Raw genomic sequence first — 27,483 nt, 5'->3', positions numbered from 1 at the left:
CAGACTTTTGTAGCATATATGGTGTCAATATTTTCGAGTTTTATGGATTTCAATAAAACTCGAAAATATTGACATTATACATGGTACACATGTCTGCCAGTTCGTCCTGTAATGTACAATATCATAAATAACATGTTATAACTAGCAACAATAGTCATTTCATACATTCGAAAACTACATTTTAGCTTCCAACACCCTAAAAATGCCTTAAAAGTATCCAATCCACTTTTTATAGAGTCTGTAACTCTGGCATTCTGTAATCATGTTACATAATTCAGTTCAACATTAATATATTCAAGGGACACATTAATCCTGTCACTCTTGTTTGCTATTTCGTAAAAGTTGTGATTGCCATCTGGACATCACAAGGTAAGTTAAGTTAGCCATGTTTCTAAAGCTCTGTTGCTCCAAGAAAGATGTTCTGTGGATGTCTTTAGTTGTAGAAAAATATGATGATAACAAGAAACAATGTTGCTTAAAGAAGCTCATATTGACGAGAATTATTCATTATTTTACATATAACAAACAGCCCAGTGAATTAAGCAGCAGTGTATACATACATTACATAGTGGAAATATAGGGCAATGAGGAAACGTTGTACAAATTCCAATAATGTTCGAGCAATATAATCTTGTTGAATAAGAATAGGTGGAACTTGTGAAACGTTTTCTTTGACACATATCCTTAGTATGAATAGAAAACGAATACTTAACGGGTATAACTATAGGGCTCCGGCTTCGAGTTCCTGCTCTTTACATGACTATAATGGACGGGACTTGGAGAGCAGCTTATTGCTTTTATTTCTAGAGGTTTAACCATACACAAAACCTTTTATATATGTACTGTATTTAACCCTTGATCTGGTTGGCTATGCGTATCAGAGACTTGAATTCTTTATACCATCTTGTACATGGTTTAGTGATTTTCTAAAGCCATTTCAGAAGGATTATCAACTTAGAATTCTTCACAGTACATTTCAAGAATTTCCAAATGTGGCCTCGAAGGCCGATGTTACTTTTCATAGCCGTTTGAATTGCTATAAAAAGCTTGAAAATAGAAAGTATCCCAAAAGGTAAATTGAGGAACTGAATTTGGTCAAAATTGTTGAAACGTTTTGATACTTCAAATGCTTCGATGAGTGTGTGTGTGTGTGTGTGTGTGTGTGTGTGTGTGTGTAAATCACTTACTCTCTCTTTTGAATTCTTTTCACAACTGAATATCCCTGATAGATGTATCCAATTCTGTACGTTGCTTCTTTGAGAGTATATGAAAATCTTATTCAGTATTCAAGCAATGACACAATAGGGATGAAAATCTATCTACCATGTAGTTTTCATCTTTCTTTTATTTCGTATGTAGACATTTGGGTTTGGATATAACAAGTAGAAAAGGTTCTTTCACGTTGTCGTCAATAGTTTTCAATCTGACGGAAACACAGGAGGAAAATTCATACATTAACAACAAGAATTTTTGGTGCATTGTCATCTGATAAATTTTGCTCAGGAATGATCAGGTTGGAGGTTGTACTGACGCGGTCCGAAGGAAGGTCATGGCATCTGTGGGAATATAAAAAAAGATGGATGCTATCAGCAATCTTAGATATGATTAGACAGTTACTCTACTATCATTGTTTGTTCAGGGAATTATTCATTAGATTATCAAACCGAGAAGAAATATAGATGATATTGATATAAGGATATAGGTTTCCTTACCTGTATATTCTCAGCCATCCACAGTTCCCGTCGAATGCCTCTTGATTTTGTTAATTCTTCACCCAAGTGTCTCACGATATCAAAACAGAACTGAGCATAACAAAATATACGTCACATTATCCACGATATCAAATGAATTATTCAAGAATTCAACTAATTTTGCTAAACGTTGGTCCCGATGATTAATCTTAAGTCAAACTCGTATATTTAGAAGGATTTCTTGGAGGAGTATTCTTGGAGGGAACGATAGGTACTGCTGAAGGTGCGGGAGCTGCAACCCTCGGAGTCTTTAGCTGACTTTTTCTCACATTTCTCCGCCCATGCTCGCCCTGCGTCGCTCTGGGTGTCTATCCTCGCCTGGCTCTCGGTGAACACTTCCTTCTCACTTGTCCCGGATGGTGATCCTTGTTGTAGCTTTGGGGAGATGATGGTGAGAACACCGTCAGACGACATGGTTGAGGTGATCGCGTCCAGGTCGACGAAGCGAGGGAGTGAGAAACGACGGAGGAAGGTCCGTGTGGTTCCTTCTTTTATTTTGGCTTGACCTTCGATCACCAACTCCTTCCCTCCATCGACTGAGACGTTGACTTCACCTTCGATGAAGTCATAGACGTCGATCACAATCTGGGGAGAGAATTGCGTCATATAGGAGATGATAGATAACACCTTTCTGTAACTATATCACTTTAATGATAGATCACATTTTTCTATAACCTTATAACTCTAACTTTAAGTTGTATGTGAAAAGGTTTTGCAAGTCCCTACCTTCAAGGATTGCTGGTCCTCCTCTACATGGACTGCTTGGTTCTCCAACTTTAGATCCCGCTCACGTAGACTCCTGTAGGAGGTGATGTCGTCAGATAGGGAAGATCCTTCCTTTGTCTTCAGCACGTCCCTCACAGCTGCAGCAAAGTTACTCCTGCTGTCTTCAAAGAAAGAATCGTTGAAGAATGTTCCCCTCACGGTTATGGGCAGCCATTTCTCTTGGGAAACACGACTGACGTTTTCAAGTTCAGTTTGGTCATGTTGGGTCATACAGGAGACTTTCTTGTTTGTGGATTCATTGGTCATTGACTGACTGCCAAGTGTCGTGACCTGACTAATGTCTTCGAGGTCAACACCAGTCTTGTCGTCCGTTGTACAATCTTTCATCTCATTCTCCTCCTGAACAGTTTGCTTTATCCAAAAGTCATCTTTCCTGAGAGAATTCTTAGGCTTTGTGTTCTTTGTGCTGATGTTTTCCTGAGCAGAAGTTTGACTCTCTTGTGTTTCGTCAAGTTGGAGTGGAATGATGTGTTCCCTTACGTCACTAACCTGTCGAAAATAAAGGCTTTTTATTAATAACAAAGAGGAAATATTAGGCGATTTTCTCATCAGGAACAGATCATAGATACAAGTATTCCCAGGACAACGCCTGCCCTTGTGTGAGAGTTCTTGTCACAGGTCAGTGTAACACTTACCTTGTGTGACGTAACGGATGAGTTGTGACGAGATGAGGACTCTTCTCGCACGGAAGCCTGAGCTGAGGACTCTGAGGAACCTTCAGTCTTGACTGGGACAGCTGGAGACACAGCGCTGGTCTGTGTCTCAGTGTTTAGCCTCGAGGTTTGCTCGGATGTCAAGTTAACCTTCTCGGTCTTGTGTGTTCCTTCCTCGACGGCTGTGGGCACTATGACCTCCTTGATCCGAAGGTTGGATGGCTAAAAACGTCATTTGGATTAACATCACAAATGATAGATCATGATAAAGTACATTGTATCTCAGTCTATGATTACCAGGTAATTGTTTATGAATTATAGGAACTGAGAAGGTCTTAAAAACCTTACCTAATTATGGACACTTAAGATGTGAAAGGAAACTTACCTTCTTCGGTGCCGTGATGGTCAACACGCCATCTGAAGAGAGAACGGAAGTGACGGATTCTAAGCAGACGTCGCAAGGCAGAACGAAGTGGCGGAGGAACCGTTTTGTAAACGAGGAACCATCTTCTTCCTTCTGCACGCGTCCCTCGACCACCAACTCTCTCTCCCTCACAGCCTTTACTGTGATCTCCCCACCATTTGTGAAGTTCCTCACATCCACGACGATCTGCACGAACGTTCAAGGTTTATATTAGGAACCTGATATGTACTGGACATTATACTGAACTTCTTATAGTCTCAAGATGGTAGACAACACCCACGAACCTCCAGCTCACCTTGATATTGACGTCGTCCTCAGATGACTTGGCCGCCTGGTACTCCTCCTTGATATCTCGGTCTCGCAGACTCCTGTAGAAGGTCATGTCGTCAGTGGCGGAAGATCGGTCACTCCACTTCGAGACCACGTCCTGAACGGCGTCCTGGAAGTCCTTCCAAGAATTTCTGAAGAAGGAATCACTGAAGAAATGGCCTCGTGTTGTTACTGGTAGAATGGTATTCCTGAGGGAGTGGACGTCGCTGGACTCAGTGACAGAGTGTTTGTCTTCTGACGTTCCAGACTGAGATGTGAGTGTGGATTTCTCTGAAGAACTCGTCGCACTCTGATGGCTCTGTGTTCTTGTCTCTTGAGGAGTGGCGGTAAGTGGTTCAGCAGCTGGGCTGGCTTCTGTCTCTGTTTGGATGGGGATTGTTTTTCCTTTCTTCGAATGTTCTTGAGAAGTGACGTGTTCGTGGGATTGTTGAGTAAATTTCTTCTGTGAATCATTTACGTTGTTCCACGTAGTCTTGTCCTCTGTGTTGGTCTCTGTTCTCTTTTCATGCAGAGTTGATTTAGTTACATTCTGCTGTTGCATCTTCTCCTGGCGTTCGTCAGCAGTACATGTTCTCTCTTCTGCCTCAAGACTTTTGGAGTTGGTTGTAGATGCAGTGTTGCCAGACGCAGCCTGGGAGGTTGAGGTGGACGAGGTCTTAACATCAGTGTTGGATTTTCCATCGACCATTATGGGAATAATATAACCTTCAGCTGTAGCCTGGTTCACCTGCTGAATAGGATAAGAGTCGAGTTAAAGACTTTTGCAAAGATAAAAGTCTAAGTAACAAAATATTACTTTTGGTTTGATAGACGTATGATCTTAAAGTACTTACTTTTGATATTAGAGACGTATGATCTAAAAGTACCTACTTTTTTGGAAGCAGTGATGGTAAGTATGCCATCGGAGGACATGACGGAGGTGATGGTCTCTATGTTGGTCAGGTCTGGTAAGGTAAAGTGGCGTCTGAAGCTCTGGGAGGACACAGAGTAGTCCCCAGTGTTGGTCTTGGTGTGACCCTCAACCACCAGTTCCCTCTCTCCCACCACCTTCACCTTCACCTCCCCGTCCATGAAGTCATGAACATCTAACACGATCTGGAATGTCATAATTATTTATATAAATGCCAAAGCAGTAAATGAAATCATGATATTTCAAATAGTTTGAAATAATCGTTGATCCAATTCCATTTGAAAATGTTTTAAAGAAAGATTTAGTCTATCTTAAGGGTTCAGAGAGGCTTGAGACATCTTATTCCAAGTCGTCACTTGTTTTCATGCTTAGAATTGTGCACTATGTGGACTGATGTAAAAAGAAACAAGTCACGGTTACAATGCCTTTCAATGTTCAGTTGTTCATACGTCACTATTATTTGACCTTTTAAATCACAAAAAACTAATATACATTTTACTTTACTCGCCCAGAGCTAAGATGACGCTCCATCAGAACTTTTCTTTTTTTATGTTAACACTGGTAGTGAACACCTGCTATGTGTTTGGAATCGTTAATATTCCCACGAAATTTGGATATTAAGCTTTAGTGAGAAAGGTCAGCTTACCTTGTGACTAGCGTTATCAGAGGTAACGGTAACGGCTTGGTCCTCCTCCCTCAAGTTATGGATTCTCAGTTGTCTGTAACGCCCCAGGTTGTTGGACAGACGGAGGCTGGCGTCACCCCATCTGTCAGTGAGGAGCCCCGTCTCACCCCACTTTCTTAAGGTCTCGTTGACAGTGTTCTCGAAGTCCTTTCGGATGTCCTCGAAGAAAGAGTCACTGGAGAAGAGTCCCCGTTTTGTGATGGGGAGAAAACTGCAGTTAGAGATGGGGATATCACGTCCCATGTTGACCTTCGATGATGTTGTTGAATCTTGAGTCTGAAGCTTCGAATTAGTGTGAACCTGCTTCACTGTGGAGTGTTGAGCGTCTGATGCAACACTTGCGTTTGTTGAAACATTTGAGGCGTTGTGCATCTGGGCAGAGTTTGTAAGATTCTCTGTCTTTTTGTCTGTAGTTTTGATGAAACTCTCATCAGCTTTTTTAGCCAAAAGCTTTTCAGTTTCTGTTTCAGCCCCAAGCTTCGAGTTTATCGAACCATTCGAATGAATGCATGAGTGTTTACTCTCGCTGGTCTGTGAATCACACTCGCTTCCAATCACCGTTGAATTGATCTTGATTGGAACCTTACGTCGGTTCTGTTGACGGACTGAGCTACTCACTGCTTCATATTCTTGACAACCCGCTTTACACCGACATTCCTCTGTTGTGTCCGACAATTTGCCGTTAGTAGAAGACGTCGAAGTACTTGATGTAGTCTGAGAAGAAGCAGCGTTGTTCTCTGCCTGATTGGTACTCGTTGTCCCTTCTACTGTGATGGGAATCGTCAAATATTCCTTGTTCTCATGATTCACCTGTTGATGAGATGAGAATATGTTTAGTGGGTTGTCACATTGCAAGGTTTTGTTTATCTCACCTGAGTGTTAAGAACTTAGCTCTCAGTGATATTCTAGTACCACTCGAACTCTGAAATCATACTTACAATACTTGAACTTCTTACTTATGTACTTACAATTTTTGGGGCAGTGATGGTAAGTATGCCATCGGAGGACATGACGGAGGTGATGGTCTCTATGTTGGTCAGGTTTGGTAAGGTAAAGTGGCGTCTGAAGCTCTGGGAGGACACAGAGTAGTCCCCAGTGTTGGTCTTGGTGTGACCCTCAACCACCAGTTCCCTCTCTCCCACCACCTTCACCTTCACCTCCCCGTCCATGAAGTCATGGACGTCTAATACGATCTGGAACATCAAAAGTCGACATTGTTTATAAGTCATTGATGAAGTTTCTAATCATAATGGTTCGTAAATATGTCATATGTGAATTAAGCGTAAGATTACCACTAAGCGTCGTGGAACCCATGGATAGAACTGGGTGTTGGGTATTGTGATCTTCAAGTCTTTATGTTGCTTACCTTATGACTAGCGTTGTCGTCGCGGGCGGTGACGGCTTGGTTCTCCTCCTTCAGGTTTTGTGCTCGCAGCTGCCTGTAGCGACTGAGGTTGTTAGAGAGGCAGAGGTTTGTGTCATTCCATCTGTCAGTCATGAGGGACTCTGACCCGCTCCATCTTCCCAGGACCTGTCTGACGGCGTCGTTGAAGAGCGCGTGTGCATGCTCGAAGAAAGAATCTTGGAGGAAAAGTCCCCTTCTGCTGATAGGCAGATAAAAGTTCAGCAAATTATCTGCCGAAGCTCCACAGTGGCATCTGTTCATCGTTGAGGAACTGGTAGAGAGTGAACTGAGGCTTGAGATGGGTGCCATAGTGTATGACTCTCGATGTACGCTTGAAGATGTGATGAAGAATACCTCACACTTGATCTACACTTGAAGATGTGATGAACACTTCACACTTGATCTACACTTGAAGATGTGATGAAGAACACTTCACACTTGATCTACACTTGAAGATGTGATGAAGAACACTTCACACTCGATCTACACTTGAGGAGATGTGATGAAGAACACTTCACACTTGATCTACTCTTGAAGAGGTGATGAACAATAGCACTTCTGCTGGAGCTGGGTTGACACCTCAAGCTGTCACCTGTGTACTGTCATGTGAGGATGGTCCTGGTGCCTTTATACCAGGCACCCCACCCACTGGTGTGACGTAGCCAGGGCGTCACCTGGTTATTTCGAGAGCCGAAGGCGTGCCAAGAGCGGTGCCAAGGAAGAGTCTGGTGCAGGTCTGAGACGTTACTCATACATTCCCGAAGTTCTTTCGTCACTCACGTACCTATTATGATTATATATATATATATATATATATATATATATATATATATATATATATATATATATATATATATATATATATATATATTCCTATGAGTCCACGGAAAATGAAACAGGATAAGTTCCCAAGTTCACTTTCGTGTAATAATCACATCACCAGAGGAGATACAGCAACGAAGAGAGGTAGGTAGGACGGCATTTGTAACCAGGTTCCGCCAGCAAGAGGTGACACCGCGAGTGAAAAGTCACCTTTAGCGAGGCTGTATCACCGAGTGTAGAGATTCATCAAAGAACTTCACACTACAAAGGAGATCACTATCCCTGCTACTGGAAGAAGACTGGCTCGGGCGGCAGGAGCTTACAGAAAGAGGTCGTGGGGTAACACCAGCTCATTCATTGAAACTGGTCCTGGGGTTAATCTCTCTCTCTCTCTCTCTCTCTCTCTCTCTCTCTCTCTCTCTCTCTCTCTCTCTCTCTCTCTCTCTCTCTCTCTCTCTCTCTCTAATTAACCTTGAACTACATCTAACTTTAGTTTGCAAGTCTGATTAACACAGTCTATTTCATGCTCATGTTACTGCGTTGTCCTTTAGCAGTTTATACGTATACATCGCTCTGTATATGAGAGATACAATAATAGCGAAGCATGAGTACATATTCACATCAACTCAGTAGAATAGTCGTTCATACATATCCATCACGGTGTTGAGAAATGCCATCATCATCATCCACGAGAGAATGATGATGATGATGATGTATCTATACATGCGAGTAAATATAACGATTATGGCGTGTGGAGCGAGTATGGGAGTGAGGAGAGGCCCCCACTGCTGCTGCTCCGCCACGCAACCACAACTCCCTCCCCCTCTATTCCGCCTCCTCCCCAGCCACCACCCCGTGAGTTAAGAGATATTCTTACTGTGGTGGATCACCAGGTTGGCTGGCGTCTCAACCTCCCGCCTCAGCGACAGGCGCTTCCCTCTTACACAACGTCGTCATGAGCGGTCCAAACAAAAGCTGCTCCGTCACTCCACCAGTGGGGGTAGGTGATTCACTCTTGGCTCAGGTTATTCGAACACCTCGTCGTTTGAATGAACACATCAGGCTTATTTTGTACACCCTGAGTGCGCACATCAAAGGCATGTGTGATGTCACCATGGCTGATTGACTTGTTAATGGATAGGGTGATAAGGGAGGTAAGAGGCAAGTCTGGTGTCTTCATGGGGGGTAAGAGGGTCTGGGAAGAGAGTCCGTTGTTGTTTGCTGATGACTCGGCGCTGGTAATGTTTTCAAGTGAGAAACTGCAGAAGTTGGTGTCCTAGTTTAGGAGATTTTGCGAAACGAGAAAGTTGAGAGCAAATGTGAATGAAAGCATAGTTATTAGATTCAGCAGTGCTAAGGTACAGTTTAGATGGAGTGTTACTTTGAAAGGAAAGAAAAAGAAGGAAGTCGAGTGTTTTAGATATCTAGGGGTGGATATGGGAGCGAATGGAGCCATGGAAGTGGAAATGAGTCATAGTGTGGATGAGGGGGCGAAAGTTCTGGGAGCACTGAGAAACGTGTGAGAGAGCGAAATTGGGTATGTTTGATGGTAGAGTAGTCACAGCTATGCTGTACGGATTCGGAACATGGGCTGTAGATGGCAATGGGTAGAAGTGGGTGGGTGTATTGGAAATTAAATGTTTGAGGACAATACGTGGTGTAGGGTGGTGTGATCAAGTAATGAGAGAGTAAAAGAAAGTTGTGGTAATAAGAGCATGATTAAGAAAGCTGAATAAGGCGTGTTGAAATGATTCAGACATAAGGAGAAAATGTGTGAGGGGAAGTTGACTAACAGGATATATGTGTCAGAAATGGAGGGAACAAGAAAAAAGTGGAGACCAAATGAGAGATGGAGGCATGGAGTGAAAAAAGATTTTCAGTGATCTGAGCCTGAACACGCAGGTTGATGAAAGGCGTGCATGTGATAAAATGAATTAAGAGTGACTGGTATACAGGGGGCGACGTGCTGTCAATGGACTGAAAGAGGGCATATAAAGCAACCGTAGGGAAACTACGGAAAGGTTGTGGTTGGAGTGGGGGAATGGGAGGCTGGGGTATCGGAGCATGGCACCTGACAACTATAAAATGTCTGTGAGCAAATATGGCCTTTCTTCGTTTGTTCCTGGCGCTACCTCTCTAACAGACGATTAGTGCAGGTGTGTTTGTTCAACTGCATTTATGTGCTCAGTGTGATGCCTCTTACTTACCAGCGTGTCTACATCACGTTGCTGAAAGTGTGAGAGAACAAATCTCAGAGAACCAGATGTTGCTGACCCAGGGAAGAGCCAGGATGTGGGTAAGTCGTGTGTATATTTGAAGCACACTCACAAATTCGTAGTCATCTTCAGAGGATTCGTCGGCCTTGGAGGATGTTGACTATGAAGACAATCATCTTTAGTGGTGCTTTGCCAAGATATTTCTTGGTTTTATTGTCCCCACTGCACGAGTCAAACCACTTTCTCTCACTACCTCCTCCTCTTGTAATCCACATCTTTACCTTTCATCACCCTGGCTTTGGTTTGAGATCCTAACTCCAGTGGACATCAGTAAATAAAGTTATTCTTCCCATGAGAGTTGTCGTTGTCGTCATCGCCTCCCCCACCCCCGTGTCATAGAGCTGGGGTTGTCCTTGAGCAAAGTACTTATCTGACCTTCCATCCTGGTTGAGTTAGTCTGATGTTATCATCCTCCCTCCCAGCTCTCAGTGAGGGCTGGTCTCACCCCGTGGAAAGGTTCGTGTGTGCAGGCGTCACCGAGTGAATTCTTTATCTACAGGTTAGTCTTCACGTTTTAAGGCTTCACGAGTTTTGTAGAGAGAAAGTCCATTATATTCTGTCGAGTGGATGCGTCTGTTGTCTACCAATAGAAGACTTTAGACGTGAAATATTTGATATCATAGCCGCCCTGTGGTACGCCGAGGATGCGTGGACGCTGTGTTCTCTGATGGAATGACAACACCTCGCGTTTTGGTTTGTTTTTTCGGATCCTCGCGTGATGTTCTTTTTTTTCTAATCTCTTTCATTTCTATTATTCAAGATTAAATCTTTTCGTCCATTAGCGATGGCAAAACGATCGTAATGATACGGGTAATATTGATGGATAACTTGACCTGTTCAATATCCATGGTCTAGGAATGTGTGAGAATCATGTGTGCAGATGTATTTGTATATGCGTATTTGTACCCTAGAAGTTGCAGGCCTGATACGTGTGCGAATGGCTAAGGCAACCATTATAAGGCGTAATGCAAACATGCCTACAAAAAATTCTGATCCACAAAAGGCACTTCACGTTTACTTGTGTCTATTTGCCTCACTAACACACCCAGAACTATGACTGGTAATCTTTGCCGGGATACCTGACCAGAATTCGACATACCTAATGAATTCTCCATCTTCTACTGCATCTCCATCTTCTTTCTAGTGTCTCTAGTAATTTCTCTGCAACACTTCACTCTCTCTGGGTCGTTCAAACACTGACCAGCAGACTATATCAAGGGGGTGTGCCTTTTTGCTGCCACTGTGTCACAAGTTGACTGAAGTGGCCACTTTCTGAGATGGTCTACTCGTGAACGTTTAGTTAGCTGGGAAAAGACGGAACTGCAGCAGTCTCTGACGCGGATTTATCTATCTGTTTCTCCTCTCTTACTTTCCTGCCTTAGGAACGCCTTCTCTTGGGTTCCTGGAGCGCACAGGAAGCCGATCACGTCCATCGAGAGGGATCGCAAGTCAAGTAGTATGCCGAGGTGTATTTCACCTTTGTGAGCAAAGTCTATGACCATTGAGAGGTGAGGGATCTGTGTCTCTAATGTGGTAGTTGCATCTCTGGAATGAAGAAGAAGGATCTTGTGAGGTGCTGAGGGATTAGCTACAATTTTCTAAAGATGGGTGGTGTCTACTGCACAAAACACAGGGGGAAGGAAAAAGTATAACTGTTACATTCCTGGGAGCGTAATTTCAGAATTTCAGATCCGCGTTCATCTGATGTTGTGGATTCTAATACAGGTTTGCGAGGGTGTAACCATGTTTGCTGGGGCAGGGTGGGGACGGAGGGGATCTGTGAGGACAGGCTTGATGGCGTGCGAGGCTGAATTTAGCCCTCGTATTTACTTGGCGGTTGGTTGTTTGCCACTGTGGAGTACAAACACACACACACACACACATATATTACATAGCTACTCTGACTATTCTAGTGTAATGATTTGGCGCAATTCTCCTCTACATATTCCCATCATTTTCCACAGTATATAGACGGAAATATTTTGTAAATTGGGGTATGTGTTCACCAGGAATGAGTCTTCCTTTCTTCTATATTAGGTGTACTGTAGTTATCCACTTGTACGTGAACATGTCCTTGTGTGCTAGAATAGCAACGCTCCGAAAGTGTTCATCCTTCTTTCAAATCTTTGTCATGTTCTTCTAAAACCTGACGACACAGGTGAAATGACGCATCTGGCAAGCGGGCACACGGCGGAGGCGATGCAGGGGGAGGAGCTGGAGCGTCAGGAGCGAGACTTCAAAGGTTACACCAACGGCCTGGTGCGCCTCAACCCCGGCGGGTGGGTCCTCCCCTCCGCTTACACCAAGTTCGCCGACAGACTCTACAGGTTTGAGGTAGGTATGACTTCTTAAGTACAAGTGTGAGAGACGAGTGCTGGCCTACTCACATCCTGTTAGTAGTCACAAGAACCTCTTTCTCATGACCTCACCTCTTCTACTGAAGGAGGTGATGCTCCTAGTCAGCGTAAGATCTAGAAGTATGCATATAATGTATGCTATTTGGTCTCTAATATCTACTATGGTACATACTCCTTCTGTGCATTAGTGTGAACACTCATCGAATGTGGCTGGATGTTGTGTAGATAGGTTGATCCTCCTGTGAACGGATCAATCCTGCTGGTCTTGCATAAATGAAATGCATTTGAGTGATGTGGAAATGGAAGATATAGATATTCTTTAACACATGTCCTACGGTGAAATGTCTAAGAAACTCTGTATCATTGTGAAAAGGGGATAATAGAAGACAATATTTTTTGTTACTCTTGGGGTCAAAGATATGGGGAAACTTACATATGATCGTTTTTCTCAGTTCCGTGAGAGTGACGTGGTGGTGATGACGTGGCCCAAGTGTGGGACGACGTGGATGCAAGAGATCGTCTGGACGATGAGGAACAACCCGGACTTAGATAATCCTCAAGCTATGGTTCCCACCCACAATCGAGTGCCTTTTATGGAGTGAGTATCTGCCGTCCACCTACCTGTGCTTTGTAAGATGGTCTCATCGAACTCACGTCACATCGAACTCACGTCCTGTGAATTCTTGGGGAGGGGGAGTTGGTTGACGCTCCTTAAAGACGAAGTGCTTCATGGTGATAGCAGGTCACTGTAACATCTGAGAGAAAAAAAACTCTTTTAGTTGGCTTTATGACAGGTAGAACACAGACACACACACACACACATATATATATATATATATATATATATATATATATATATATATATATATATATATATATATATATATATATATATATATATATATACATATATATATATATATATTTATATATGGATTACACCTTGCAAAGTATTTGTTTCCACTCTGGAGAGTGATGGCTCCCTCACAGCCTCCTGCATATGTTGTATTGGAGGAGAAGCTCGCGGGTGTGGACACTCACCCTCCCACACGCATATGTTGTGCAGATTTGTCAACATAAGACACTTCCCCCAAGGAATACACATGGCTTGTTAATCTTGACTACTTGTGACTGCTGTAGGATACGTCATTTATTCCAACTTCTCAAAGGAAGACTTGAGAAGTAAAATGTCATTCGGATGATCCAATTTTGGGTATTTCTCGTTCATTTTTCTACTATGGTAAGCGAGCAGTGAACGCTACACAATAGAGTGTTATGCAGTGCCGTCGTTAGCGCTAGCTGTCACTGCTGACTCATGCAAGATGAAGGACAGTTTTTAGTCATGGTGACGCTGCAGTATTCTACACTTCGTGGAGGTTGTCTCTGATATCACACACTCACGTAATTCTACACTTCGTGGAGGTTGTCTCTGATATCACACACTCACGTAATGTCCACACTAGAGATTCTGATACTAATTCCAAGTTATGAGCCCCTCCTAACTTGATATATGACAGTGGTCATAACAAACCCTCTACTGTTGGCATCTATCGAAAGACTTGCTACATCTACTCCTGTGGTGACGAAAGGAGACATCATGACCTTACCTCCTCATTTCACTTGCATTTTCCTTGATCACTCACTCCTCGATGACTCTCTAGCCTTCATGGAAATGATCCGTGATATTTGTGTTTCAGTTTCGACATGCTGGTCCCTGGCTATATGTTAGAGTTAATGTGTCAAGATAAGGACTTGAAGTCATCCTTCAAGGAGCGATGTCCAGATGGGGATCCCATGGACGGAATGTTCTACCAGAAGGCGATGGAGATGGCCGACCCCCGCACCATTAAGACCCATCTCCCATTCTCCCTCCTTCACCCACAACTCCTCGACACGACCAAGGTGAGGTTGCGATGGGTGAGGGTGCTACAGTGTCGGTGAGGGTGCGACAGCTATTTGTTCTGGCCCTGTAGAACGCTCAGGATGACAGCGGATGCGTGAGGATTACAGCCAAGTAATGTGCCTAAGATAGGATTTGATGGGATACTTAGGAGTAGAAAAGGAAGGGGGTTGGGCAGGGAGAGGTGTAGAGATATGGAGGATAATTGTAAAATGTAGAGTTGTATGATGTAAGCTTTACTGTGGTGTGGTTTTAGTTTGCTGAACACTTCTTTTTTCCCCCCCCTCTCGTGCCATATTTCAATCCCCGTGAAGACTGAGGGTATGTGTATATAGGGACGTTATTGCTCGTTGGTGTGGGAAGGGGAGAGCTAAGCTATGTATGGTTCACAGTGGATGGACGGCCTTCAGCTGAGCTCCGTGGGAACGGAGTGCGTTCCATATCTGTATTGATGTCAAGGGCTTGGATACGTCTACAGTTTGTATCTCTAGAAATACTAATGCTCAGCAAAAGCCACGACTTCCCAGAGGTGGTAAGTCGTTGCGCTTGTAACCACATAACGAGAAATAAGTTATCTGTAACCCTAATCTTTGAACGATACTTGTGCAACCACAAGCACAGATACAGTGATAGGGGCCTAAAGAAATCTCTCTGTGGAACAAGACTAGAACATCTGACACTCGTTTGCCCTTTTTCATTCTAAGTGCATATATTACTCCCTCCCTGGTGTGGGTCTTTGCAGGTGGTTTACGTGGCGAGGAACCCAAAAGACGTGGTCGTCTCCTACCTCCATCACTCGCGTCTCCTCAAGTGTCATGACTTCAAAGGCTCCCTCGACCAGTTCGTCCAGTATTTCGTGGACGACGAGTGTGAGTATTGGGGGCCTTACTTCACGTTTGTTGGCAACGAGTCTGGCCAGGTTCGATTGTAGATAAGGTCTGTATGTTTGCTCCCAGGGCGTTATTCATGCTAGAGCTGATTGTAGATAAGACCTGCCTGTTACTATGTATATATACATATCGCTTCTTTGACGCCTGTGTCCGTCTGAGTATTAATGAAATGTGGAGTAGATGTAGATAGTGGGAACTATGATGTGGACCTAGCGAATGGGTGCTGTGAAGTGCATCTAGATAGCGGGTTATAGATACATTGAACATGTGGTATTGGGAGTAAAATGACATCTAGGAATCGCTGAAGAATAAAGTCTCCTGAAACAGTTAGACTTGTGACTGAAGACGATTAAAAAGGGTTGAATGGATGCACTGGTTTCACTTGAGGTATTAGCTTAACGTGTATGTACAGGGGAAGGATTTTGGTGGTGCTTTATAGTTGCGGAAATGCGTATTTCATTTGAACACACTAGGTGTGGGTCGAGGATATATGCAAGCGACACCGTGGAGACGATATGTGAAGTCGAATGGAGTACCTAATAATAATTGACCCATGAATAGATCAGCAATATGTCGTAACTTGTATATCTTGTTACTTTTTTTTCCCCCTATACATTTTCCACATCTCTCTTTCCTGTTAATGAATAAGCAAGAAAGATAAAGGGTTGTCCAATATCTGATGTTGACAGTGGTGTACGGACCGTATTGGCTGCACGTAAAGGAGGCGTGGGAGAAGAGGGATCATCCTAACCTGCACTTTGTCTTCTATGAAGATCTCAAAAGCAAGAACATGGACGAACTCCAAAAGCTCAATCAGTTCATGAAGACCAACCTGACGGAGGAGCAGCTGCAGAAGGTAAGAGTAACTGGGTCCCAGATTGACGGAGGAACTGCTGCAGAAGGTATGAGTAACTGTGTCCCATCCTGACGGAGGAACTGATGCAGAAGGTAAGAGTAACTGTGTCCCAGTCTGACGGAGGAACTATGCAGAAGGTAAGAGTAACTGGGTCCCAGCTTGACGAAGGAGCTGCTGCAGAAGGTAAGAGTAACTGGGTCCCAGCTTGACGGAGGAGCTGCCGCAGAAGGTATGAGTAACTGTGTCCCATCCTGACGGAGGAGGAGCTACACAGAGGTTAAGAGCGACGCTAAACACACTCCTGTGGGAGAGATGAACGATAAGAAGCGTAGACACATAACTCAACACGAATGCTAGATTGAAGGTGTGGTAGACAGTGAATCTGACTCAAAAAAATTCTCCACACTGTAAGGCCAATGATGTACAGGTGGTTAACAACTCGTGTACGTAATTACCAGTCAGTGTCGTCAGCCTACATATTACACTGTGAACGACACGACAGTATACAACGAGGAAAAATAAATGAAGAAAAATTGTTGATGGAGACAGCATGGGAAAAACGATCTATCCTGCTCTTCCCTTCAACTTATATCGGGTTCAGTTTAAAAGTATTATATACATCTGGTAACTTCTAAGACCATCAGGACTTCTGTGATTGATTTCCCTATTCAAATTCCCTGTGAAAGTGTTTCCTTATTAAGGAAATTATATGCCAAACGTGTCATATGATTAACATGTAAATTTGCAGTCGCTCAATGAGATATATATATATGATGACATGTTTATGTAAATCTCATTATTGACACAATTCTTGTTAGGTTTATAAATCATAAACATTACATCTCATTCATTAAAGCAAGAAATATACCTATCTAGAAATGTATCATCTTTATCACTGTGAAATTTAAGGCTTTGGGCTGATGGCGTGCAATTCACAGGTAGCGAAGCACACCAGCTTCAGCGAGATGAAGGCTCGCGAGGACAAAGCTATAGATCCTATGGACGATGCCTTCATGAACCAAGACATTGTGATCAGCGACGGTGGATTCTTCAGGAAAGGTTTGTCTATATGACGAATTCTAGTCCGCTTCTGGATACCGAGGAGTTACAAAGAGTGTTGCATAGCCACACTGACCCACACATACCCAAACCCCCGCTCTCTCTCTCTCTCACTTATGATGCATAGTGTTACATAGCCACACTGACCCACACATACCCAAACCCCCTCTCTCTCTCTCTCTCTCTCTCACTTATGATGCATAGTGTTACATAGCTACACTGACCCACACATACCCAAACCCCCGCTCTCTCTCTCTCTCACTTATGATGCATAGTGTTACATAGCCACACTGACCCACACATACCCAAACCCCCTCTCTCTCTCTCTCTCTCTCACTTATGATGCATAGTGTTACATAGCCACACTGACCCACACATACCCAAACCCCCTCTCTCTCTCTCTCACTTATGATGCATAGACATACTGTTCTGAGCGTCATGACAATAGATTATATGGGTAGGAATATGAGACAATCATTAGCTTTTGAATTTGTAGTTTTGAGACCGACAGAGGAAACGGAGCGTATCTGCTGCCAACTGAATTAGTTCGGGACAAGCGAACGGATTCTAACAGAGGGAACACCTGTGTTCTTTACTGTCCCTACTGAATAAAATAGTCTATCTTTAATGCAGTGATAATCACAATGTTACAGGTTTTCTGTCGTTTGCTTTCACTTTCTTGGCACAAGGCAGATGTCGGGAGGGAGTATTGTAAATTCTGTAAGTGGAGTATTGTAGATATTGTAAATATCGATGTTGTAGGAGGAGGATTGTAAGGGAGTATTGTAAATTCTGTAAGTGGAGTATTGTAAATATTGTAAATATCGATGTTGTAGGAGGAGGATTGTAAGGGAGTATTGTAAATCTTGTAAGTGGAGTATTGTAAATATTGTAAATATCAATGTTGTAGGAGGAGGATTGTAAGGGAGTATTGTAAATCTTGTAAGTGGAGTATTGTAAATATTGTAAATATCGATGTTGTAGGAGGAGGATTGTAAGGGAGTATTGTAAATTCTGTAAGTGGAGTATTGTAAATATTGTAAATATCGATGTTGTAGGAGGAGGATTGTAAGGGAGTATTGTAAATTCTGTAAGTGGAGTATTGTAAATATTGTAAATATCGATGTTGTAGGAGGAGGATTGTAAGGGAGTATTGTAAATTCTGTAAGTGGAGTATTGTAAATATTGTAAATATCGATGTTGTAGGAGGAGGATTGTAAGGGAGTATTGTAAATTCTGTAAGTGGAGTATTGTAAATATTGTAAATATCGATGTTGTAGGAGGAGGATTGTAAGGGAGTATTGTAAATTCTGTAAGTGGAGTATTGTAAATATTGTAAATATCGATGTTGTAGGAGGAGGATTGTAAGGGAGTATTGTAAATTCTGTAAGTGGAGTATTGTAAATATTGTAAATATCGATGTTGTAGGAGGAGGATTGTAAGGGAGTATTGTAAATTCTGTAAGTGGAGTATTGTAAATATTGTAAATATCGATGTTGTAGGAGGAGGATTGTAAGGGAGTATTGTAAATTCTGTAAGTGGAGTATTGTAAATATTGTAAATATCGATGTTGTAGGAGGAGGATTGTAAGGGAGTATTGTAAATTCTGTAAGTGGAGTATTGTAAATCTTGTAAGTGGAGTATTGTAAATATTGTAAATATCGATGTTGTAGGAGGAGGATTGTAAGGGAGTATTGTAAATTCTGTAAGTGGAGTATTGTAAATATTGTAAATATCGATGTTGTAGGAGGAGGATTGTAAGGGAGTATTGTAAATTCTGTAAGTGGAGTATTGTAAATATTGTAAATATCGATGTTGTAGGAGGAGGATTGTAAGGGAGTATTGTAAATTCTGTAAGTGGAGTATTGTAAATATTGTAAATATCGATGTTGTAGGAGGAGGATTGTAAGGGAGTATTGTAAATTCTGTAAGTGGAGTATTGTAAATATTGTAAATATCGATGTTGTAGGAGGAGGATTGTAAGGGAGTATTGTAAATTCTGTAAGTGGAGTATTGTAAATATTGTAAATATCGATGTTGTAGGAGGAGGATTGTAAGGGAGTATTGTAAATTCTGTAAGTGGAGTATTGTAAATATTGTAAATATCGATGTTGTAGGAGGAGGATTGTAAGGGAGTATTGTAAATTCTGTAAGTGGAGTATTGTAAATATTGTAAATATCGATGTTGTAGGAGGAGGATTGTAAGGGAGTATTGTAAATTCTGTAAGTGGAGTATTGTAAATATTGTAAATATCGATGTTGTAGGAGGAGGATTGTAAGGGAGTATTGTAAATTCTGTAAGTGGAGTATTGTAAATATTGTAAATATCGATGTTGTAGGAGGAGGATTGTAAGGGAGTATTGTAAATTCTGTAAGTGGAGTATTGTAAATATTGTAAATATCGATGTTGTAGGAGGAGGATTGTAAGGGAGTATTGTAAATTCTGTAAGTGGAGTATTGTAAATATTGTAAATATCGATGTTGTAGGAGGAGGATTGTAAGGGAGTATTGTAAATTCTGTAAGTGGAGTATTGTAAATATTGTAAATATCGATGTTGTAGGAGGAGGATTGTAAGGGAGTATTGTAAATTCTGTAAGTGGAGTATTGTAAATATTGTAAATATCGATGTTGTAGGAGGAGGATTGTAAGGGAGTATTGTAAATTCTGTAAGTGGAGTATTGTAAATATTGTAAATATCGATGTTGTAGGAGGAGGATTGTAAGGGAGTATTGTAAATTCTGTAAGTGGAGTATTGTAAATATTGTAAATATCGATGTTGTAGGAGGAGGATTGTAAGGGAGTATTGTAAATTCTGTAAGTGGAGTATTGTAAATATTGTAAATATCGATGTTGTAGGAGGAGGATTGTAAGGGAGTATTGTAAATTCTGTAAGTGGAGTATTGTAAATATTGTAAATATCGATGTTGTAGGAGGAGGATTGTAAGGGAGTATTGTAAATTCTGTAAGTGGAGTATTGTAAATATTGTAAATATCGATGTTGTAGGAGGAGGATTGTAAGGGAGTATTGTAAATTCTGTAAGTGGAGTATTGTAAATCTTGTAAGTGGAGTATTGTAAATATTGTAAATATCGATGTTGTAGGAGGAGGATTGTAAGGGAGTATTGTAAATTCTGTAAGTGGAGTATTGTAAATATTGTAAATATCGATGTTGTAGGAGGAGGATTGTAAGGGAGTATTGTAAATTCTGTAAGTGGAGTATTGTAAATATTGTAAATATCGATGTTGTAGGAGGAGGATTGTAAGGGAGTATTGTAAATTCTGTAAGTGGAGTATTGTAAATATTGTAAATATCGATGTTGTAGGAGGAGGATTGTAAGGGAGTATTGTAAATTCTGTAAGTGGAGTATTGTAAATATTGTAAATATCGATGTTGTAGGAGGAGGATTGTAAGGGAGTATTGTAAATTCTGTAAGTGGAGTATTGTAAATATTGTAAATATCGATGTTGTAGGAGGAGGATTGTAAGGGAGTATTGTAAATTCTGTAAGTGGAGTATTGTAAATATTGTAAATATCGATGTTGTAGGAGGAGGATTGTAAGGGAGTATTGTAAATTCTGTAAGTGGAGTATTGTAAATATTGTAAATATCGATGTTGTAGGAGGAGGATTGTAAGGGAGTATTGTAAATTCTGTAAGTGGAGTATTGTAAATATTGTAAATATCGATGTTGTAGGAGGAGGATTGTAAGGGAGTATTGTAAATTCTGTAAGTGGAGTATTGTAAATATTGTAAATATCGATGTTGTAGGAGGAGGATTGTAAGGGAGTATTGTAAATTCTGTAAGTGGAGTATTGTAAATATTGTAAATATCGATGTTGTAGGAGGAGGATTGTAAGGGAGTATTGTAAATTCTGTAAGTGGAGTATTGTAAATATTGTAAATATCGATGTTGTAGGAGGAGGATTGTAAGGGAGTATTGTAAATTCTGTAAGTGGAGTATTGTAAATATTGTAAATATCGATGTTGTAGGAGGAGGATTGTAAGGGAGTATTGTAAATTCTGTAAGTGGAGTATTGTAAATATTGTAAATATCGATGTTGTAGGAGGAGGATTGTAAGGGAGTATTGTAAATTCTGTAAGTGGAGTATTGTAAATATTGTAAATATCGATGTTGTAGGAGGAGGATTGTAAGGGAGTATTGTAAATTCTGTAAGTGGAGTATTGTAAATATTGTAAATATCGATGTTGTAGGAGGAGGATTGTAAGGGAGTATTGTAAATTCTGTAAGTGGAGTATTGTAAATATTGTAAATATCGATGTTGTAGGAGGAGGATTGTAAGGGAGTATTGTAAATTCTGTAAGTGGAGTATTGTAAATATTGTAAATATCGATGTTGTAGGAGGAGGATTGTAAGGGAGTATTGTAAATTCTGTAAGTGGAGTATTGTAAATATTGTAAATATCGATACCACATGTATTTACGAAGTGTTGCCTTCTCTAGTATAGCATATCACCAGTGAGAGTCACCAACTACTCCTATTCTTATCTCAAAAGCGTCATCTTGAGATTTTACTCGTTCTCAGAGACATGACTTGTTCCCTTTTCGCTAGTATCACAATCACAAACTTCTCCTTCCCGTATGTGTGGATTTGACAAGGTTACAACCACCTCAGCGAGGGTTAAGCCCGTCATCAACTCATTCTCTCCCATCATCAAGCAACATCCTTGTTCTCAGTATAGTCGGGTGAGGTTGAACAGTGCGCTTCGGGGCGAGCGATAGAGAGACAATCGAAGCCTTCATTACGCAAAACAAGAAGTCACAACAGAACAACTCTTTTTTTCTATGTATATCATTGAGATACACGTAACGCAATCGTAAAACTTTATCATTTTCGAAGGTTTTAAGTCAGTCAGTCTGGTGGCTAACACAGTCACGCGACAACCCTGTTTGGTTTTAGACAACATTCATCATTGTATTTCAACTGGCTTCACATTCGAGCATCGTGTTCATGACTCGTACTCGTGAAATCTAAGCCTTCCATGACATGGCGCAGTTATTACTGCATCCTAAATGAGAGAGGTGGTGTCAGGGGTGGATGACCGAGCAATAGAGAAAGAAGCCCTTCTTAGTTCCTATCTCTGTCGGAAAGATATGCAGACCCCAGCACACGCCCTTCATCATCGCCTGTTTTCCGTTTGTTTTGTATCTTTTTACCACGAGATGTCTCAACCACCAGACGCGGCTGTGAGGGTCATTTGTTCCTCCCTGTTGTTGAAGCTTCGTTCTACTGACCCACTGATCTCCCTACCTCCTCCAGTGCAATTCCATAATTTCTATATTGGTTCGTCTTGTCCTCATATCTCTCCGTTTCCTCAGGGAAAATCCTAGCTTCGGTGAGTTCCCACTTCAGATGGTATTAATAATTATGGAGTTAATCTTTCCATGAGTCGTGATCTCCAAACTGTGTCGACGATGCCTTTTGAATGAGCATTTCTATCCCTGGCGTTGCACTGGAGATGAGCAGCCAGGCGTACTCATCGCCTCTCCCAGCGTGGTATAAACGCTGACCGAATGCGTTCCTGCTCACAGTCAGGACCAGTCACTTGATGCTGGAGGATTACCTGGGGTTTTCGTCAGAAGGAAAGACCAGGTTGGTGTTCGGGAGGCGGTTTTAGAGCTGGATATTCATAGCTAAACATGGACGGAGAGTTCATATAGCTAAGAGCTCCTATTCTCTGCAAGCTCGACCCAATTATGTACCAAATTTTACATTGCATCGTAGCCTCCATTGCGTTAGGCCCGGACGGCGCCTCGATTATGATCCGATCTCCGTATTTACAGTAAGAAAAACTTTTTGATGTAGGTGAACGATGGAACTGGCCAGCGGCCACACTGTGGAAGAGCTGGAAGGGGAGGAGCTGAAGCGTATGGAGAGGGACTTCCTAGGATACACGGATGGCGCAGTTCGCATCATGCCCGGCAGGTGGTTCTTCCCCTCCGCCTTCGTCAAGTTCGCTGAGAACTACTACAAGTTTAAGGTAGATATTATTTCCTTCTATGAATGTTATACAGTGTGAGTAATGAGCGCAGTAGCTGCTGGAGTGGAAGGATCACTCCTGCTGCTTCTACAGTAACGTGTCATTGCATTATTGCATTTCCATATGGAGGAACGAATGTGTGAGATGTGGAAAATTACAGAAGAGCAAATATATGCTTTAACACACACACACACACACACACACACACACACACAGCAGCTATCTGGGAAAGACCGTGTGGGTGTTGGAAGGTAATACACCGCTGAACATTCATGATGGAATCATACACTAGCAGAATTTACTGAGCAGATGTAACCTTGCCCCTAGTGAAGGATGGATAATACAACAACACTAATTCATTCCAAAGTTCCGAGAGAGTGACGTGGTGGTGATGACGTGGCCTAAGTGTGGGACGACGTGGACACAAGAGATCGTCTGGACGATGAGGAACAACCCGGATTTAGATAATCCCGAAGCCAAGATTTCCACTTTCAATCGTGTTCCGTTTATAGAGTGAGTATCATATGTTGTCCTGTGCTCTTCTGTTTTGAGTTGGTGTCCTCAATGGGTGTGAATCCTACAAGAGTGTTGTATCACAAGGAGGACAGAGGATAGACGATCAGATAGCGTCACACCTCTTCTATAAACTCCCGAACATAACTTTATAACAGGTTAGATCACATAGCTATATCCACAAGGGTATTTACTACTCTTTGACTCTTGTGTTGGAAATGATCCAGTGGTATTTCTATTCCAGGATGGACACAATACTCGCCTCGAAAAATATCCCACCATCAGAGGACGATGCGGGTCTAATGGCAGCCTTCGAGAAGCTGTGTCCAGATGGGGATCCTAAGGAAGGGATATTCTTCCAGATAGCGCAGGCGACGCCCGACTCCCGCACCTTAAAGACCCATCTCCCGTTCTCCCTCCTCCACCCAGAACTCCTCGACACTGCCAAGGTGAGGTGGGATGGGTGAGGGTGTCGTAACATCAGTGAGGGTGCGACAGCTATTTGTCTGGCTCTGTAGTAGGCCTAGGACGACAGAGGATACGTGGGGATGTCAGACCCGGAGGAAACTTAGAATAGGATTAATCGGATGGTTAGGAGGGAAAGAGGAAGCGGTTTGGATGGGGAGAGGTAAAGTTGAGATGAGGGATAGAGTTGTTGAGTGCATAGGTGTATGATGTAGATCTGTGTGTGTGTGTGTGTGTGTGTGTGTGTGTGTGTGTGTGTGTGTATACTTTGGTGGGTACCTTCTGGACGAGGTGACAATTGCGTGTATACACGACGAAGGATTTGGAATCCGTGCCCTTGAACTTTGAAAGGCACTGGCACATTCACACACATAAATGGAATGGCAAAGGGTGGAGCTAGAAATAACACCTACCTGCCACATAGGTCTCAGAGGAAACAAGACTAGAACACTTGCTTGTATTTCCAAGTCTAAACACACCATCTTCTTTCCCTCCTGGTGGCGCTGTAGGTGGTATACGTGGCGAGGAACCCCATGGACGTGGTCGTCTCTTTCCTCCACCACTCACGGTTACTGAAGGTCACCGACTTCGCTGGCACCCTCGACCAGTTCGTCCAGTACTTTGTGGACGACGACTGTAAGTATTGTGAATTTACCTTTTTATCGGTCCACAGGACAGCTATATTCACCGTGGCTACTATGTTAGCTTAGCCAATTTAAGCTCACAGTGTAAGTATAGAGAAGTACAGAGGAAAGTCTTAGAGAAAAAAAAAAGAGAAAGGTAGATACAACATTCATGGATTCAAAAACAGGAAATTGATAATGTGAATAGAAAGAAACCGAGAAATTTTGTGTGTGTGTGTGTGTGTGTGTGTGCTCGGGGTGCCATTAATGGAACAGGCTGGCCCGTGTGTTATATAAATAACTCTTTTAAGTGGGAGCAAAATACAATGAATTCCTTCATCCCTCCACCCCCCTACACACAAAAAGAAAAAAAAGAAAAAGAGAATATAAGTGAACAATAGGTATACAGGATCTATCTCACTAAAATTGGGAATAGAATAATGATAATATAATAGAGAAAAATGAAATGCCAATCTTCATTTGACTTGCATATCTTGCAAGACGTAATCAATCGTGCAATTGTTACATCCATATTACCTTTACCCAAATCATGTTGAGAAGAAATATAACATTTGTTTAATAATGTTGGCAGTGTTATACGGGCCATATTGGCTTCACTTAAAGGAGGCATGGGAGAGGCGAGATCATCCTAACCTACACTTCGTTTTCTTTGAGGAACTCAAGAAGAACAACTTGGCCGAGCTTCGAAAGCTGAACAAGTTCCTGGAAACGAACCTGACGGAGGAGCAGCTGCAGAAGGTAGGAGGAGTAACTTTGGCCTTTGTCTAACAGAGGAGCTGCTGCAGAAGGTAGGAGGAGTAACTGTGGCCTCAGCCTGACGGAGGAGCTGCTGCAGAAGGTAGGAGGAGTAACTGTGGCCTTTGTCTGACGGAGGAGCTGCTGCAGAAGGTAGGAGGAGTAACTGTGGCCCCAGCCTGACGGAGGAGCAGCTGCAGAAGGTAGGAGGAGTAACTGTGGCCTCAGCCTGACGAAGGAGCTGCTACAGAAGGTAGGAGGAGTAACTGTGGCCCCAGCCTGACGGAGGAGCTGCTGCAGAAGGTAGGAGGAGTAACTGTGGCCTCAGCCTGACGGAGGAGCTGCTGCAGAAGGTAGGAGGAGCAACTGTGGAGGAGTAACTTCAGAGAACTTGAGGTCCTGTTTGAGCTATTTGGATGAGAAGTTCACAAAAATCATTTAAGTTTACTTGAAATAAAATACAGCTGTTGTTAACAAGTAAATATATCATGAACCTTGTACCACATTGAATGGAAAATTAATTCATGATTGGTAACAATGACAAGTTGAGTTCTGTTTCGATGGAACAAATTAATAGGTTTTTGGAAATAGAGAAAAATCTGGGTTTTGGAGACTTCAATTTAATGTTTTAAAATGGAGGCGTTGGGCATACAGTTATTTCATTGATGACTGGTATATACATGTGAAATGATGAAGTATACTTACATATACATTCATATTTCCTTATAGGAGGAGTAAAGAGGTTAGAATAATTGTACACATATACAAATCATCATCATTATTAAGTTTACTATGAGTCTGAGAGGTTGGTTGGCTGGTTGTGCATTGGGCACAGCTGTCAACTACCAGGGTCATTAAGGCCGTCAAACAAGCTACGCCCAACAACCGAAAAATCTTTTTAACTCCTCCTCCAGATGCCCAGAGTAACTCTATTAACACATACACTCTCCATGTGTTCCATAAATAAAATATCTACGTAGGTTTTGTAATTTACACACACACACACACACACACACACACACACACAATTTCGCTTTGTTCAGAAGTGGAATTCCAGCAATCTATCTTCATGGAGACATTTCACAGGTAGCGAGGTACACCAACTTCAGCGAGATGAAGGTTAGAGAGGATCAACAAGCAGACGACCTTAGGAACTCGTTAGCGAATCAGGACTACCTCAACAGTCATGGAGGATTTCTCAGGAAAGGTTCGTTTCAACAACCTGTTGACCTGGAATAGGTCTGTTGACCTACAGAGAAATAAGTTATAAAACTAATCGTGTGTCGATGACTCTTGACATTAGCACGAGTCAATTGACACAGTTCAAGCATTCACTTCAGTAGTCTTGAGACAATAGGAGACGAGGGATCATAACCTCTATAAGGGTCTCCAGCTGGTGTTGATCCTACCCCTCTCAGGAGGAGACGTGTGTCATGTGGGTCTTGCTTGAAAGACAGACGATGAGTGAATAGAGAAGACAGAGGGAACCCCTGTCCACTGTGCTCTTACTACATGGGAGATGAAGGAGTCCATCTAAATGCATGATGATCACAATCCTTTCGTGTTTCTGTTGTTGGTTGAGGAGTTGGGTACATGGCAGATGACAGAGTATCTTTTTATGATGGAGTTCTCTTGTATACGTATGTATGTATGACACGGAAATTCTTAGGTTACCTCCTCGAGAGAGGTAGAGTCAAACTCCCATCCTTCTAAGGGCCCAGAGTCCCCGCTCCACGATCCTTCCAGGGGCCCAGAGGAGCCGCCCCCTCCTAATCCTTCCAGGGACTTAGCTTCCATCCTTCTTCCAGAGGGCCATTTGGAATATATGCCAAGCTCTTCCAGGCCACCAGCTAGTTATTGTGGTCTGTGTTTCTCCCCCAGGTGAAGTTGGGGACTGGAAACAGCATCTGGGTCTGGAGCATAAGGCCATGATCGACCACTGGATCGAGCGACACTTGAAGGACATCGGCGTATCCTTCCCACACTCATCCTGAGGAGAATCTACCTCCCTAGATGACTTAAG

The 27,483-nt window shown here is 42.3% G+C and overlaps 3 protein-coding genes and 1 long non-coding RNA gene across 7 annotated transcripts; 2 read left to right on the top strand and 2 right to left on the bottom strand.

Annotated features, from left to right (window-relative positions):
• The first annotated feature begins 302 nt into the window (after nt 1–302).
• LOC139766358 (sulfotransferase 1E1-like) lies at nt 303–17,136 on the top strand. Of its 2 annotated transcripts, none has more exons than XM_071694892.1 (7): nt 303–369; nt 12,201–12,376; nt 12,852–12,997; nt 14,097–14,301; nt 15,042–15,168; nt 15,879–16,045; nt 16,984–17,136. In XM_071694892.1, exons 2-7 carry the CDS (start codon nt 12,206–12,208, stop codon nt 17,116–17,118), a joined length of 951 nt encoding a protein of 316 aa, XP_071550993.1. In that variant the 5' UTR covers nt 303–369; nt 12,201–12,205; the 3' UTR covers nt 17,119–17,136. The 2 variants fall into 2 exon arrangements, with proteins under 2 accessions (XP_071550993.1, XP_071550992.1); XM_071694891.1 differs by lacking the exon at nt 303–369 and adding an exon at nt 10,420–10,541 and having other exon boundaries at nt 16,984–17,135.
• LOC139766350 (uncharacterized) lies at nt 1,328–13,206 on the bottom strand. 2 transcript variants are annotated; one of them, XM_071694873.1, is made up of 11 exons: nt 13,021–13,206; nt 6,906–7,728; nt 6,508–6,732; nt 5,501–6,349; nt 4,815–5,039; nt 3,910–4,671; nt 3,576–3,800; nt 3,173–3,412; nt 2,478–3,026; nt 1,713–2,336; nt 1,328–1,556 (listed from the first exon to the last, which is right to left on the bottom strand). In XM_071694873.1, the coding sequence occupies exons 2-10, from the start codon at nt 7,251–7,253 to the stop codon at nt 1,920–1,922; spliced, it is 3,840 nt and encodes a 1,279-aa protein (XP_071550974.1). In that variant the 5' UTR covers nt 7,254–7,728; nt 13,021–13,206; the 3' UTR covers nt 1,328–1,556; nt 1,713–1,919. The 2 variants fall into 2 exon arrangements, with proteins under 2 accessions (XP_071550974.1, XP_071550973.1); XM_071694872.1 differs by having other exon boundaries at nt 3,910–4,674; nt 13,021–13,205.
• LOC139766361 (uncharacterized) lies at nt 16,052–26,666 on the bottom strand. Its single transcript, XR_011716862.1, has 3 exons — nt 25,440–26,666; nt 24,537–24,715; nt 16,052–16,346 (listed from the first exon to the last, which is right to left on the bottom strand). It is a non-coding gene; the product is annotated as an uncharacterized lncRNA (long non-coding RNA).
• LOC139766355 (sulfotransferase 1C4-like) lies at nt 21,538–27,475 on the top strand. Of its 2 annotated transcripts, XM_071694886.1 has the most exons (8): nt 21,538–22,715; nt 22,929–23,103; nt 23,471–23,616; nt 23,861–24,065; nt 24,591–24,717; nt 25,297–25,463; nt 26,547–26,667; nt 27,342–27,475. In XM_071694886.1, exons 2-8 carry the CDS (start codon nt 22,936–22,938, stop codon nt 27,452–27,454), a joined length of 1,047 nt encoding a protein of 348 aa, XP_071550987.1. In that variant the 5' UTR covers nt 21,538–22,715; nt 22,929–22,935; the 3' UTR covers nt 27,455–27,475. The 2 variants fall into 2 exon arrangements, with proteins under 2 accessions (XP_071550987.1, XP_071550986.1); XM_071694885.1 differs by having other exon boundaries at nt 21,538–23,103.
• The last annotated feature ends 8 nt before the right edge of the window (nt 27,476–27,483 follow it).

The sequence above is a fragment of the Panulirus ornatus genome, chromosome 57, assembly GCF_036320965.1.
Source record: "Panulirus ornatus isolate Po-2019 chromosome 57, ASM3632096v1, whole genome shotgun sequence".
NCBI lineage: Eukaryota > Metazoa > Arthropoda > Malacostraca > Decapoda > Palinuridae > Panulirus > Panulirus ornatus.
The sequence above is the reverse complement of the archived record's forward strand: the minus strand, read 5'-3'. Positions and strand labels throughout refer to the sequence as shown.